General features: G+C 44.8%; 1 protein-coding gene across 3 annotated transcripts in view; it reads right to left on the bottom strand.

Annotated features, from left to right (window-relative positions):
• poe (E3 ubiquitin-protein ligase-like protein poe) overlaps positions 1–14933 on the bottom strand; it is a 590397-nt gene that overhangs the window by 546818 nt on the left and 28646 nt on the right. For all 3 annotated transcript variants that reach the window (XM_055063706.1, XM_055063707.1, XM_055063708.1), the window contains exons 3-5: positions 14089–14192; positions 6034–6172; positions 3549–3736 (exon numbers count right to left, since the gene is read on the bottom strand). In XM_055063706.1, the coding sequence (XP_054919681.1) occupies positions 3549–3736; positions 6034–6172; positions 14089–14192 (431 nt within the window). The remainder of the gene's footprint in view (positions 1–3548; positions 3737–6033; positions 6173–14088; positions 14193–14933) is intronic.

The following is a 14933-nucleotide window of genomic DNA, read 5'->3' as shown; positions in this document are numbered from 1 at the left end:
TGTATTGCCATGAAATAGGAAAATCTGCTCACAATCTGATCACTTGGCATAGGAACTAAAACATAAGAGCTCATGCCCGTGTACAGCCAACCTAATGCAAACCCGAAACATCTAAGTGCCAAGCGCTATCAAATATTTGTGATACACTGGCAACATTCTCACGCATTTCAAGTCTAGTAGACTTGAAATCACTATGATATGTCTACGCTGGCCTCCTGTATAAAGCCAATGGCGCTGCTCAACACAGCGACTGCGGTTGGTGAACCAGCACGATACATACATAAGCTATGTGCTTCTGCATTTCCTTTTCTGGCCTGAAAAGCCGTAATATCAAAGAGGGACCACATAAAAAGAATGAGACGAATATTTGTGAGGACAAAATTTCTGTAATACAGTGCAGTCCACTTATAACGATATCGAGAAAGACGAAAAATATGATCGTTATAACCGATGATCGCTATATCTGGACTCCAGTTATCAAAAAAAAAAAAAATTTTAGCGCGTTTGCGCTCTTTACCCAGCTCTGAACTCGAATTCGCTACTTGCTCTAAAGAATAGATGATGTATACAGTAGGCCGTGAAAAACAAACTTTATTTCTAGCGCCAATGACCGTGTCAAGGATTAGGCGCGCCGAAATAGTCCGAAATCTGCACTTGCTTTTGCGGCAGCTTCAGCTTCACAACCGCGGTGTGCATGGATTCCAGCTGCTGCGCGAACACTGGCGGCAATCCTTTAGCATGCATAACATCAATTAAGGAGTCGATCGACGACAGTGCACTTTGCGTGGACATCGTGGTCGGGGTCAAGGAGCCACTGTCGATCTCGTTGTCACTGTCGCTGATGCCGTCGCCACCGTCGCACAACTTTGCGTCTGTCGAGACAGCACATCTTCGGCGATCGCCTCGTCGGTGACCTAATCGCAGAACGAGGCAGCACTGTCTGCAGTCAAAAACTCCTCCTTCGACACACCACCTGTGTCACCAGTAGGAACGAGCTCCCAGAGCTCGGTTATGTCAACGACTTCCACCGGGTCGGTCGGTCTCAGCGGGTTGGGAAAGTTCGTCCTTACGCACAAAGCCCGCCTTCTTGAAGCAATTGGTGATGAACCACTGGTAAAGCGCCTCTTCAACATCGGCGTACAAAGGCTCTCTAACCCCTTTTCCTCTGATCGGAATTGCCGCTGATAGCTCCTGCCTTCACAATCGCGGTGCTCCCGGTTTTCAAGGTGGTTGATATCGTTAACTGGACGAGCTCATACTTCTTCACGAGGGCGCTCACCTTGAAGCCGCATCGAGAGTCCTGCAAAATATCCATCTTCATGTCAAGTGACACAGCTTTGCGCTTTGTCGGCGCCATCTTCAAACTGGGTTGAACCGTTGGTTGCACGCTGCTTCGGTGGAGTCAGCCTGCTATCGCGAGAGAGACGCGGGACGGGCGCCACCGCGCCGCTTTGCTTGTCGCTTCTTTTTTTCTTTCTCTCTCTTTCGGAGCGACTGTGGCCGACGCGCATGAAGCAGCTAGCGCCATCTTGTGGCGCGCTGCGCCAACGTTGGCTGCGCCTACTCGTGTGCGGGCGGGGCGAGACGCGCTGCGCGGTAATGGCGGCAGATACGAACTTACGGAGCTAAACATCGCCTCGTCTCGACATCGTTCGTTTCAGGGAACTAAGCAACGCAAACGTTACGATTATTTGGCACGGAAAACGCCGTCCAGACTGCAAAATTTTTATCGTTATATCCGATATGCGGTGAATAACCTATCGTTATAAATGGTTTTTTTCCCCATAGACCTAATGCATAAAATGACACTCTCATGTCGACCCATCGTTATAACCGATATATCGTTATATGTGGTATCGTTATAAGTGGACTGCACTGTACAGGTGAGTGTGTCGTTGAGAATGAGATAAACAAAACCGAAAAAAAAAAAAAAAATGAGGAAACGGGTTAATGCCACAATAAGACCTCGCATGGTCATGCCGCATAATGTTTATAGATGCATAAATAATGTCACATGCTTGGACCATGCGCTATATATAGCAAAGATATGTAATCCAGCATCTACCACTGCTTCGGACGCTCAAGCAGTTCATAAACGGTCACTTTGTTCGACAGGTGTCATTCATACTGTAAGGTATGCTGTTATTACTAACCAAAACTATTTTATTCATGGGTGTAGGCCACATTCACCAAACCAAGTGGTCCCACAATGTAATCTACAGCCAACAGTTTGAACGCTTCTCAAGGTATAACAGCACACATAGCGATGTGTGCTCAGTCTGCCTCAACGCCAGCAAAAAGTCCTGCCATGCCGACTTAAACCACTTCAGTACGTCTCACAGAACCGTTTTCCATGTATAAGATGCCACGTCACACTAAATAGACAGGGCGAGTGCGAAAACAAATGCCAGAAACCAGCGCCGAGCATATACCTGACATACAAGACGCAATGCTTGCCGAAGCCAACATGCCAACTGCCCATAGATGGCGCCACTGCATACACAATATGGTGGCACCCACGAAAAAAAGGTCTATAGACAGTAACTGAAATACCAATCTGTAATAGTAAACCGACAATGATGCCTATATGACCTACAAGTTGAAGCCACAGTTTGGACAGCTGTTGTAACAACAATGCCAACAAAAATACTATGCCGTTCTCTGTAACTGGCGTTAGGGAGATCAACTGCTGAGCAAAACACTGCAGAAAATGAACTCTGCCTGGATGCCAGCATTTTTACTTACTTGTGCTCAAGATAATTTGAAACAAGCTTCTGAACCTCAAACACATGAACTACAGTACTGGTCAGCTGTATATGCACACATTTTTGCTGCCACCTCCATGATGCAAAGGTTAAGCCTAGCGCACCCATTGAGTTTGTGCACGTGCAAGCAGTTGTTTCTAGCAGCATGAAAGCAATTCTAGCGGAGACCGCTAGAATTCTAGCGGTTACTGGTGTTTTGTAACCACCTGTAACATTCAGCAGTACTTGTTTCTATGAGTGCCATAATTGAACAGTTGAGTATATTTTAAGTATGCTAAGTTGGCATGCTAGTTATTTTTGGCAGAGTGCTGCTTTCGTTTCATGTCATGCGAACAACAAGCTGTGACCCCTCCAATGCAGCTTAAAGGAAAAGAAACATTTTGAGCCGCTGCAGCAGATAACACAAGCAGTGGGTTGCACTTTATGTCAAAATCCACGAATGCACCAGAGTTGCCAGACTAGCAAGAAAGTGGCAAAATAAATAAAAAATTTTAATTTTAGAATCTAGACAACCACATTTTCTCATTCTTCCGAGTGGTCATTTCATGTAGCATGAACACAGTGAAATGAAGAGTTGCATTTCAATTATGGTGTTATGGTACCTTTAAGAAGTATTACAGGGCATCTTAAAATTATATTCTAGTGTGCCCTTGCCTCCAAGTAAAAGTTCATACTGTATTTCACAGACACAATGTGTGTATAACAGAAAACAGACTTAAAGATATGCAATAGCTTCAGTTCCCAAGTTTTCACTGCAGAAAAGTGTACAGCAGTAAGAAGCACCTTAGCTTCCATTCCGGGGTCGATGATGTGACTGGCACTGAGGTCCAAGTCCTTGTCGAGATCCGTGCTAGCATCCGACTTGGGCCCCAAGGGGTTTTCCAGCAGTGGGGTGGACAGCTGCTCCAGGATGCTGCTGCTAGGGTTCAGCCAAAGCTGCCGCAGCTCTCGTGTGTCGTCTCGACGTCGTTCTATTGAAATCAGGTTCATGGTTCACCATTAACCAGTGGAACAGATTCTATCTTTACCACAACTAATCAACCCTTACAGTATACATGAAACCAAGCGTACAGATCAGTACAAAAGATAGGAAGTCTAAGACTGGCTGCAGGTGGATGGGTTTTATAAGCATCCCCTGGAAACAAGGTGGTGGCTGATGCTACCCAATTCATCATTTTGCTTTTATTCTGTGGTTCTTTTGCAAATATTTCATGTACAGTGCCGTTTGATAGCAGTTTCAGGCACTAGGCATAGCCCATGCCACAATTCAATATTTCCCGCATGTATACATGCTAAATCACATGTTAGACTCAGGGAAAACACAGTGTTATGCTCAAAACACAAAATGACGGCCAGCTTACTTGATCTCAAAAATCAAACTAACTGTTCAAGGAGACTAGAAAGCTTTTCAGCCTTTTGAAGAACTGAAACCTCAACTTGACAAAATTCTCACTATAACCACCTTTCTGCCAAATGTATGCCTTTTTATTGTTGAGACTTGGCTACATAGACTCAGCTGTAATGTAGCCATTAGACCGTCTTAGTTGGCCATCTGCAACTACCCACTTACGCAGCATGTGAGGTCATGCGTACATAGTGAAGCGTGTGCACACGAAACGACAATAGCTGACCGGGCGCAAAAGTTGAGAAGGGGATTGCTGACTTGCACATGCAGGAGTTGGTAGTGTGCTACTCAGTGCCGCCATATGCCAGCTTCTGAAAGTGTGTAGCCAATATCAGCTGACACAAAGTCAAACCACAAGCTGGAGTCATATCTTCAGCCAGAGCCATATAGAAAAATGTGCTCTCGTGGACATGCAAGAACCCACGAGAACATCCCGCAAAGCCTGCAGAGCCTGCAGTGGATGCTACACAGCTTTCGAAAAGCTGCGGGCACATGCAATAGACTGTGCGTGCTCCTACATACAGTGCATGTGCACTGTCGTCCCCACGGGTTTAATGCGCACACAGATGTTGTGGACGCCCAACAAAAACTGTTTATTAGAATTTTTTATGGAATTGAGCCACAAGAAAACTTTTCATTACCTTGCGGAAACATTTGAAAATTTTATTTGCATGATGCAGCACGACTTATGCAACATTCCAAAAATGACAGCACAATCAAATGAAATCAAACGCAAAAGACGAGCTGCACTGCATGTTAACTTAAAATTAGGTGAATTTTGCGGTTTCACGTAAGAACCATGATCTGATTATGGGACATGCCGAAGTGGGGGACTTCGGATAACTTTTGACCAGCTGGGGTTCTTTAACGTGCACCTAAATTGAAGTACACGGGTGTTTTGCATTTTGCCCCCATTGAAATGCGGCCACCGTGGCAAGGATTTGACCCCATGACCTTGTGCTTAACAGCACAACACCATAGACATGCCACTGCATGTTCTTGCATGCATTTTGGCCAAGCAAAATTTTTATGCTGGCTGACACAGTTTTGTGTCACCACAGACTTCACAAACTGGGTGTGCATTACCTCAGTCTAACAATCAAAATCTTGCTTCGAATAAAAAGGCTCATATGTGCGCTTCATGCTCAGCACACTCATTGCACAACCTATGCAAGATACAATGCCGTCTGGACACTCATGCCTTCAGTTTCTAGCACACAATTCCACTTCCATTTGTAATCTAATTTAACACTGTCACAGCTTGTCTAGGTTACTGCCACACCACCTGCTGTGGTTTCGTTATGTGGACTCTGAGCTGAGTGGCGACTAACAAAACATGACAAGTTGTACCAGACCACGTAAGTGCCACTGAAAGTTAGGAGAACGTCACGCGAGTTTTTGTATTAAAAGATGTAGCTTTGATCTGACTCATGTCAAAATAACCATAATGTTGTGACTGAGCTGCATTTGTATGTTTGAGGGTGGATTGGCTAATTATTAAATAGTATAAATTATTTGTAGCAAGAGTATCAGTCATTTGAAAGTAACAAAATAATTCAATGGGTTAGAGCTATTAGTATTCAATTAAAATATCAATATATGTGCATATCTACCCTTTATGTAAACACTGCAGTGCCTCAGTGGCTAGGGCCTTCCATTGCTGAATGCAAGGTCCATTAGATTCAAGGCCCCCATGGACGCATAAAATGCAAAAATTATCACCATACATAGCTCAGAATTCCATAGCCCCTAAGCCACCGTGGTGGGTGAATATGCAAAGCGCTAAATGCTGCACCTATCAGCAGTCTGAAGCAGTGTGAAAGTTTCTCCCACAGATTCTAATTCACACTCAAGGTAGCTTACCAGTACCATCTGGTTTTGATGCCAAGCTGGGAGGAAGCTGGGCAGACTTGAGCACAGAGGAAAGCGTACTCAACTCGGACTTGGTTGGTGTGCCCGCATTTGACAGACAGAGGCCGCCAATAAGTACCATAATTAGGCTCTGAAAGTGGCAGAAAAAACAAATTGCAGATATACTCCAACTGTGCTAAGAAAATTTATATATAACAAATTTGTGACAGCATTATGAATATTTAGTTTGGATAATACATCTTACCCAGTTGAACTCACTTATAACAATACTCAAAAGCCAAAAAAATCCCTTTGTTGTTAATCTATAATTGCTATAACTGTGTTGCGAAAAAAAAAGCAGAGGGGACAAACATCTAAACATTTTATTTAGACAAAGGGAGGTACAGTCGAATCAACTTACAGCATTACCTGTTTTAACAATACTCGAATGTAACAATGAGCAGCCCTGGCACTGAACTTCTGTGTGTGCTATGGTAAAATAAACCACTTACTACATATGTTGCCATGCCGCATTACTGGCTATACCAATTAAATCTGGCTACTAAGTGTCTATGCTGAGGAGAAAAGGGATGCGAAATTGATGAAAAGGAGAAAAAAAAAAGGCGAGCCGCCAGACCCGCTGCATGCTACAAAAGGAAGGTACGCCTTCGTTGCATCGCCCTACACATCACTAGACTGGTGCGCCCCTCTCCCTTCCACCTCTCCAATACATGAGTCAACTGCACTGACAATGGAGAGGTGGAAGGGAGACAGGCGAGAGGCACGAGAGGCTAGCAATGCGTAGGGAGATGCAATGAAGGCATCCGTGTGAGGTGGGAGGCAGCCCACTTTTTTTCTCAAGGATTTTTTTCCTTCTTTTTCCTTAACACCCAGTATCCAGATTTAATAGTTACACTCAAACTGCATTATAACAAAACAGGATATAATGAAATAACAGATATATAGAAGCAAACGAACTTCCCCTTCAAATCCCCATAAATATCCATGTATTTAAAACCTTGTTCTAACGAAGTGAAAATGTCCTGCCAATAGATATAACGAACTACCATTTGTCTCCGAAACCACAATATATCCGACCGTTGCGTGCCACTTACAGTCGCGAGCAAAAGTTTGGAGACTACGGCATCAGCAAAAATTGAAATATATTCAAGCACTCCGCGCTATGGAATTGATTTATTACATTGTATTGGTCAAACAAGCGCATGTAGGCTTGCGCTGTTGATTTCAGCCGGAATGCCCAGACAGCAAAAAAAATAATAAATAGCAATAATAATAAATAAATAAATAAATAAATAATCGCGGCACCTTTGGTCCCCAAACTTTTGCTTGTGACTGTACATCACTTTCTGCCAGGTTCGGCACTCATTCACTGCGGCAGTTCGAAACTCCCACTTCTCCGCATCAAATATGCCGTCGAGCAACACTGGTCTTTCTCACTATTGCACATAGCTGTGCACAAGCAGCGGCTCCCTATCACTATGGTCCTTAGAACCATACTATCGCACTTCTCCACTGACCTCTCTCTCTCGCACGCGTCTGGCTGTGCAAGCCAGCACATGCTGCGAGGCTACGCATGACAGTGCAATAGATTAGTGCATTCAGTAATGTGGAAAGTTGGGCAAGTTGGTGATTAATCATCATACATCGGTGGTGAAGCAACGCACTGACCATAATGATCAGCTGACCAGGGAAATAGTGGAAGCTTTTCACATTTACAAGAGAGGAGAGGGTTGTATCAGTCAACCATCTGTTCTTCTGAGCCATCGTGAGGTTGCCTTTTTAAAGAACACTACGAAAATGAAAGAAGAGGAAAAAAAAATTTGTAATAAAATATTTGTTAGGGGTGCAACAAATAGCATAGTATTGCACACCATGATAGATAGGTTGCCCATCTTTGACACCCGGGTATGCGTGGTGGACAAATGAATTTGAAAATGCTTTTAATCTGGCTTCGCTTACATTTGAAGTCTGAGGGTGCGCAGGTATATAAATATGAAGTATTTGTTCTGAAATAAAGTAGTTGCAAGTGCAGCGAGTGTCGTGTTTTGTTGTGTGTCTTTGCGTTGTCCTTGTCAGTGTGCTGCTTCACCACCAATGTATGATGATTAGTGCATTCACTTGTACTGCGCACCGAGCAGGCAGGCGCAACTGGGCGTGGACTCCGAGATCTCCCCAGTACAATTTCGCAGTAACATGCAAACCTGCGTGGCCATGCGACAAATTAGTGCATTCACTTCTTTCTCTGAGGCACGCAGGCAGCTGCAGTTAGGCCTTGCCTCCAAGATTTCCCCGACGCAATCTTAGGGGTCGTGCCACGCTGCGCGAGCTGTGCCACGCTGCGCTGCTATGCGTGGTGGCGCAAAACATTTGTGCATTCACTCCTGTCCCTTCCTGCAGCACGCCGAGCAGGGCCTGGCAGCTGCACGTGGCCTCCGAGATTGCACTGGCACCAGTGTAACCTCATCGGCAACGAGCCGACCAAGCCAAGTCGGTGTGGCAAAGTTTGCTTGTCTCCTCAATCACACAGCGGAGCACTGTGTTGTGTGCCACCTGTTGCTCGACTGCGACGAGCCACGAGGAAAGCGGAAGTGAAAGACCATCATAATGGAACAGAAGGCAGCTGTCTAAAAGCTGTCGAATTAGGTGGCAAGAAGTTCACTGTCACACACCAAAGATTCTTTTGTTGTTTTCTTCAAATTTCATCACATGTGTGGCTGTGTAGCAGTTCCGGAGCCGCAAACCCACATTCTTATTTCCATGTTTACAATTGGGCACCTCAGTGGGCATATATTGCAGTAAATGACAATAATGGATATAACAAAGGAACAGATACAGTATAACAAAATAATTTCGGCTCCTCCTCCAACTTTGTTATAATGAGGTTCGAGTGAATAACTGGTAACACTACCTGGGAGCATTACAGTAAGCAGTTTATTTCGCCTAGAACACATACAAAAGTTTGTACATCGGCTGCTCAATGTTACATTCAATATATTGTTAAGGGCCCCTCTCCAGGTCTGGCCATTTTGAGCTGAGAAGCGCAGTGCATACCAGTGTGTCGGGAAGGAATGAAAACCAAATCGAAAAGGGAAAAAAAAAAAAATCCAATATTCTTGCCCGGAACAAAAACATAACGGAAATATTATTTTGTTTCAGAATGAAACCAAAATATTTTTGATCTGTTTTCGGTTCAAGGGGAAAGTCTGTAATCCAAGCGATAGCTGGTTGAGTGCTACACTAATCTCAGCCTGCCATTCAGTGCAGGCGTGTAGCCAGGACTTTTTTTTGGGGGCGGGGAGGGCTTTGGCTTGGTCTGCCTGAAGGCGTGTAACATTATGTACTTGTCTGGGGCGGGCGTTCAAAGGATATGTGCCTTTGTTCATAGGTGACGGGCCAGGCATAAAAGGGAGCAGGGCACCGGCCAGAAATATTTCAAAGGGGGGTAAAGTCCAGTCAGCGCCCCCTGGTTACGCCACTAGTTCAGTGCGCTAGCAGATCAGCATTGTAGCAAAACCCAGGGCTTGTGCGCTGAAGAGCTTATTGTTTCGTTTTCTAGAGACAGCACTTTGTCACCAAAGTTTTATTGTTCGTTTATGTTTATGAACATGATCTCAGAATTCAGAATACCCTCATTGAGAAAAATAAATATGGTGCGACCTAATGGGCCTCAATAAAGCTATTCCATCCATCCATCCAGAGCAGAACCAGAATGCAACATCTTTCAGTGGAACGAAACTAAAACCAGGACGAAAGACATTTGTTCCGACAACCTGCTTCATGCAATGCAACACCTTGCTGTATACAAGCTAATGATTGTATAAGCAAAATATTACACTGCTATGTGCCGTGAGAACAGCTGAAATTTCAAACCAAACACTGTGCACCCTTCTCCTCGAAGGTAACGTGCTTCAAGCCGGAGAGTCAATGTCATTTGCACAAGTGCAGCTATGTTGTTCGAAGTGCTGTGCCGTCACTCACAGTGACACACGACAGAATTATTCAAGACAACAGCAGTTATTTGTTTGACCAGTTGCTTCAATGGATGAATTAAAGTTTAGAGAAACAATAAAACATAAAAACCGAATGTCTCCGTGTCTGTTTTGTTTCGTACAGTAGCAAGAGAGATGTACTTCCGCTTCGTCCGCTTGTTCCCACGTCGTGCAGTCAAGTGAGCAGAGAACGAAACTGTCATTTTCTACCTTGTTCCAGCACGATCATATTCTTTGATCCGCTTGCGTCTACCTCAGTGTTTATGAGGCACCAACTTATATTACCAATTATCTGATGCCAGCGGTACAATGACGCAGTGTATCACGGTAAGCATCCATGAGCTGGGCTGGCCTGCCCAAACATGCGCGCACTGAGGGATCCAGTTTGCAGAAGCAGCCAAACTACAACACAAGTGTTCTCGTGCACAACTCGCAAGATCATGCACAGAGTGAAACAAAACAAACACAACAGCTTGCAGGCTTATGCGCAAGACAGTCACTGGAAGTGTGCCACACAGTAAATCGTGATAAAAAAAAAGTTTAAAAAAAGAAGGCAGGGACAGCGACATGTGTGTGACGCAATTCTGGCTCCGGTATGGGAGAATGCAGGGAAGGAATTTTGCTTGTGGAGGCTTGACGGGGCAAGTGGCGAATGTGTCAATGTTGGCAGTGAAGCTTGCCTCCTGAAATCATGGGTTCATAACGCTTCAAATATTTCCATCTCCGCTAATAATTAACTTGAAAAATTCTTGTGGTAGAACACTCCCTAGAAGACTAGTAACAATTTTCAGCATATAACCAAAATTTGCTATGCGGCCTGGTGAGGGGACCTTTAAAACCAGTATCATTATAAGCGGGTTCGGCTGTACTAACTTTTAATGCTCGCAAACTGTTTTCATTCCTCCATCTTCCCTTATATAAGCTAATGTGCACCCATGTAAATAAATGCTTCATGCATTATGAGGATGCTCGACTCTCACATTCCCTAAAGTCTCGTCTACCCCACTCGGCTCTCACGTCTCGTGATGTCCAGTTTCCCCACGTGACACGTAATCTTGGAAGTCAGTGTTGCATTTACAATTAGAGACAGTGCGAGTGCTCTGATGCAAGATCCACCTGACAGCAAAGATAACTAGCAAGAGAAACTTACTTCTTTTTCGGCTGCGAGACATCAATGCGTGCGGATAAATCACGCACTCGTCAGAATGCTCCGCAGGACTACCGTAAAAACTGAAATATAGGTCGAACTTTTTTTCAACAACCATTGAGAAAAGTCGACCCTCGTCTTATATACCAGACATTGGCGGAAAAACTACGGAAGTCTTGCAACAATGGGGAGATGAAGTAAACAGCCGCCATCAGCAGCAGCGTGACGTGGCGACATTGTGGCACCGCCAATTTGCGTTTTTATTTTCACAAGTTATATTGCTTAAAGGCTGCTTTTCCACATTTTGTTTAAAAATGAGCAGAAGCCGACGGCAATTCACCATCGCCTTCAAGAAAAAGGCGATCGAGTACGCGGAAGCCCACGGCAACCTGGCGGCACAGCGCGAACTTGGAGTATCTGACAAGAGCATTCGGTACTGGCGGAGGCAGAAGCAGCGTATCACAACTTGCAGCAACCAAAAGAAAACGTCATCCACAACTTGCAGCAACCAAAGAAAACGACTGCAGCGCATCCAGAACTGGAAGACAAGGTGGCGGAGTTTGTCCAGGAGCTGCGTGTAAGATCGATGCCTGTGACTGCAGAATGCATCCGTTTAAAAGTGGTAGAGATCGCACGCGCCTCTGGACCGACGAGGGCGCAATTCAAGGGCTCGCCATGCTGGGTGTGACGATTCATGAAGAGGAAGGGCTTTGCGCTGGACGGCACAGAGGACGATGCTCTATGGGACATGGGCAGCGTGAAGCACTTGTCACCTGACTCCAGTTCGGACGACTCTGATTCGGAGTAGCGCTTGCGCACTTCGTGCCCTTTTCTGTACTGTACACCCGGCCAATTTTTATCAGTATCGCATGACCATCGACTTGCGTGTTTGTCAGCACCTTATCATCACGGCATGGAGTGGTGAAATAGCGAAAGTAAGCGCATGTGTACGCATGCGCGTATCTAGTTTGTTTCACTGCTCAGCACCGTTAATAAGGTGCTGACAAGCACACAGGTCGATGGTTGCGCGATACTGTTAAAAACTTGGCCAGGTGCACATGCGAGCAGCATTTAAATAAATGCTGTCACCACTGTGCAACCGGCTGAGTCGCATTTGTTTCAAGGTAAGGGTTGGTACTTTTGCCATTGAAAAATATTTTTTTCATTTTTAGAATTGGTTAGTTGAGGGGGTCGACCTATATTCCGGTCCGACCTATAGTCCGGTTTTTACGGTAGCTCACGGAAGGATTCCCATTCATCTTCAAAGAGTGGCACCAGCACAGGTGAGCACAATTGCTTGGATGTGCTTTCATGGCATCACACACACAAATTACTTAGGCGGCAGTGTCAAATATAGGCAAACATTATTTGCTCGGTATCCTTGTGTGGCGGGTCAAAGTTCCTCGACTCCTTGGCGTTATCCATCAACATGTTCTGATCTGTGTGTGTATTTTGGCTTGCTGACATTGTTATATGAAAAAAGACCCCAGATCTCTCTCGCACCCGCTCTTACTTGCACCTGCACACAAACGCCAAACGCGTCCGGGAATTCTACGTTCCACAGTACTTACTAGCAATTGTAAAGACGCCACCTGGCCGAATTGCTGTATCTTGAAAGCCATCTACAAGGGGTACAGATTCCGTGCTGCGGTGTGTTTTCAAGGCGTAGTTTGCGATAATACCGAGCGGCTGCACGAAGGTCAAGTCACTCGCTGCTGCTACCGCGTTTCGCACTGCAATGTTTTGACAGCGAGTTTCCGCGATCGTTGAGTGGGATGTATTCACCATGCTTGTTAATTTAGTTACACTCGCGGAGAACTTTCTGTGGCAAAGAAGGGAAAGCTATGGAGGCAAAGCACACACAAATGAGAGCACTTCTAAAATTGAGTCCCGCATTTAAATCCACGTTACTTAAAGCTGGGGAACAGAAAAAAAATCACCACCCAAGCACTCCGTACAGATGGTTAACCAGCAAAGCTGAAACATGCAGCCCTGGCGTTTATCACTGGGTTAATCCTAACGGTTCACTAAACGACGGCTTAGTAGGCTGCCGGATCCTCGATACACAGTTGTTGCTTGCGCTCAGCTGCCCGAGCCAGTTCTTGTGCCCGGGCTGCATCATCAGTATGGCGTAGAAGAGTTCATTCCCGGTTCTGCTCACAGCGTTGCTGATCGAAAGCTGCCTGCTTCTCAGGAGTATGTATGATGTGTGGCCTACCCATTTCGGAGCCAGAGGGAAACTGCTGCACGCGTGCTCAGCTGCGAAGGAGAGCAACAACATCACTAATGGCGCAGCTAATCCAACACCACCAAGGCCTTTTCATTCCGATCCATAGCGTCATGTTACCTGGCCTGACTGCCATAGAATATAATGGGAATGCTCCTGAGTAGGCAACAGTGATTTTGGCGTTGCCGCTTTCATCACGCCAGCCTTGTGAATGGAAATTTCAGGTCAGGTAATGTGAAGTCATGGATCAGGGTAAACCGGCCTTGTGCTATCTTGGTGGTGTAGGCCAATCGGGTGCCTTTTTTTTTTTCTGCACATGCACATGGGGCTGCGACGGAGGAGTTTTCAGCATACAGGCAACTGACAGACGGACAGACGAATCGGCTAGCCATATGCAGCTTCACTGTAAAAAAACAATAAATGACCTTTTGTATGTTCACAGAACTGTTTTGTCATGTCCTTTGTTATCAAAAGCAGTTTAGACTCCACAGCAATTTTTTGTACAGCTGATGACAGCCATTTGATGCAACCAAATTGTTTGCCATTACGCAAATGTTCAGGCTGTGTTCCCAACACATGCAAGTTCACCAAGACATTATCTTTCGGCAATTCTAGGTGCTCACAGAGCATAACATGATCTATGCAGAGAAATAAGTCCCCTGACGACATGCAGCAAAACTCACTTGTTGCAGAAGAGAATTTTCCCTGTGTGCCTTCAGCCACCTCAGCAGTATACGCAGGAGAATGCTGCAAGCATGGCCTGCAGTTGTTATCTGGCTCCGTGACACTGAAAGACAAAAAATTCACCATTACTGCTGCTGAACAATTTAAAAATTACGACAAACATTATTAATTTATTAAAAAGTTATCAGAATGCACCTGCTTTTAAACAGACGTTGCAAGTGCTAACTGCCTCGGAAAACAAATTCAATAACGCAACACACTGCTGGACTATCTGAAACTAGATGTACCAGCCCTTTGTAATAATCAAAGCACATTCAATATTTTATGTATAGAAAGAAATCGAATGTGCTGAAATTGGCCACACAGGAAACAGCAGGCATTTATTTAATATTAACATTGGCTGGTATATTATGTTTAATGAACGTCAGTGCCCTAATAGCAACTGTTGGCTCCTGTTTATCGACGTCTGATTTGGCAATTTGATATTCAATATATATGAATATGCATTTCTCCCATAACATACAAATCTGGATACAGTGAAGCCCGGACGAGGCAAATTTCCATGGGAAAGGTGGCGGTCAGCTGGCTACTCAGTCACAAATATGAGTAGTATTTTCTTTTGCTGAAAGCTGGGAGAAACAACGCCACTGCACATGTGAAGCATGATACTCCTTTCCTTACAACTTGAAATGATGTAGCGAAGTATAGTGTGCTTCTAGGCTGCCTGGCGATTTATTAGCTCAACAAATAATGAAGTATATTTCCCCATGATAAAAATCACTTAACGAAAACAATGTCTGGTTTCAATAACATTTCTTATTTCTGTTGGATAACAGGAATATTT

The sequence above is a fragment of the Dermacentor andersoni genome, chromosome 1, assembly GCF_023375885.2.
Source record: "Dermacentor andersoni chromosome 1, qqDerAnde1_hic_scaffold, whole genome shotgun sequence".
In the NCBI taxonomy this organism is placed as follows: Eukaryota; Metazoa; Arthropoda; class Arachnida; order Ixodida; family Ixodidae; genus Dermacentor; species Dermacentor andersoni.
Note: the sequence above shows the minus strand (reverse complement) of the source record. Positions and strands in the feature narration are given on the sequence as shown.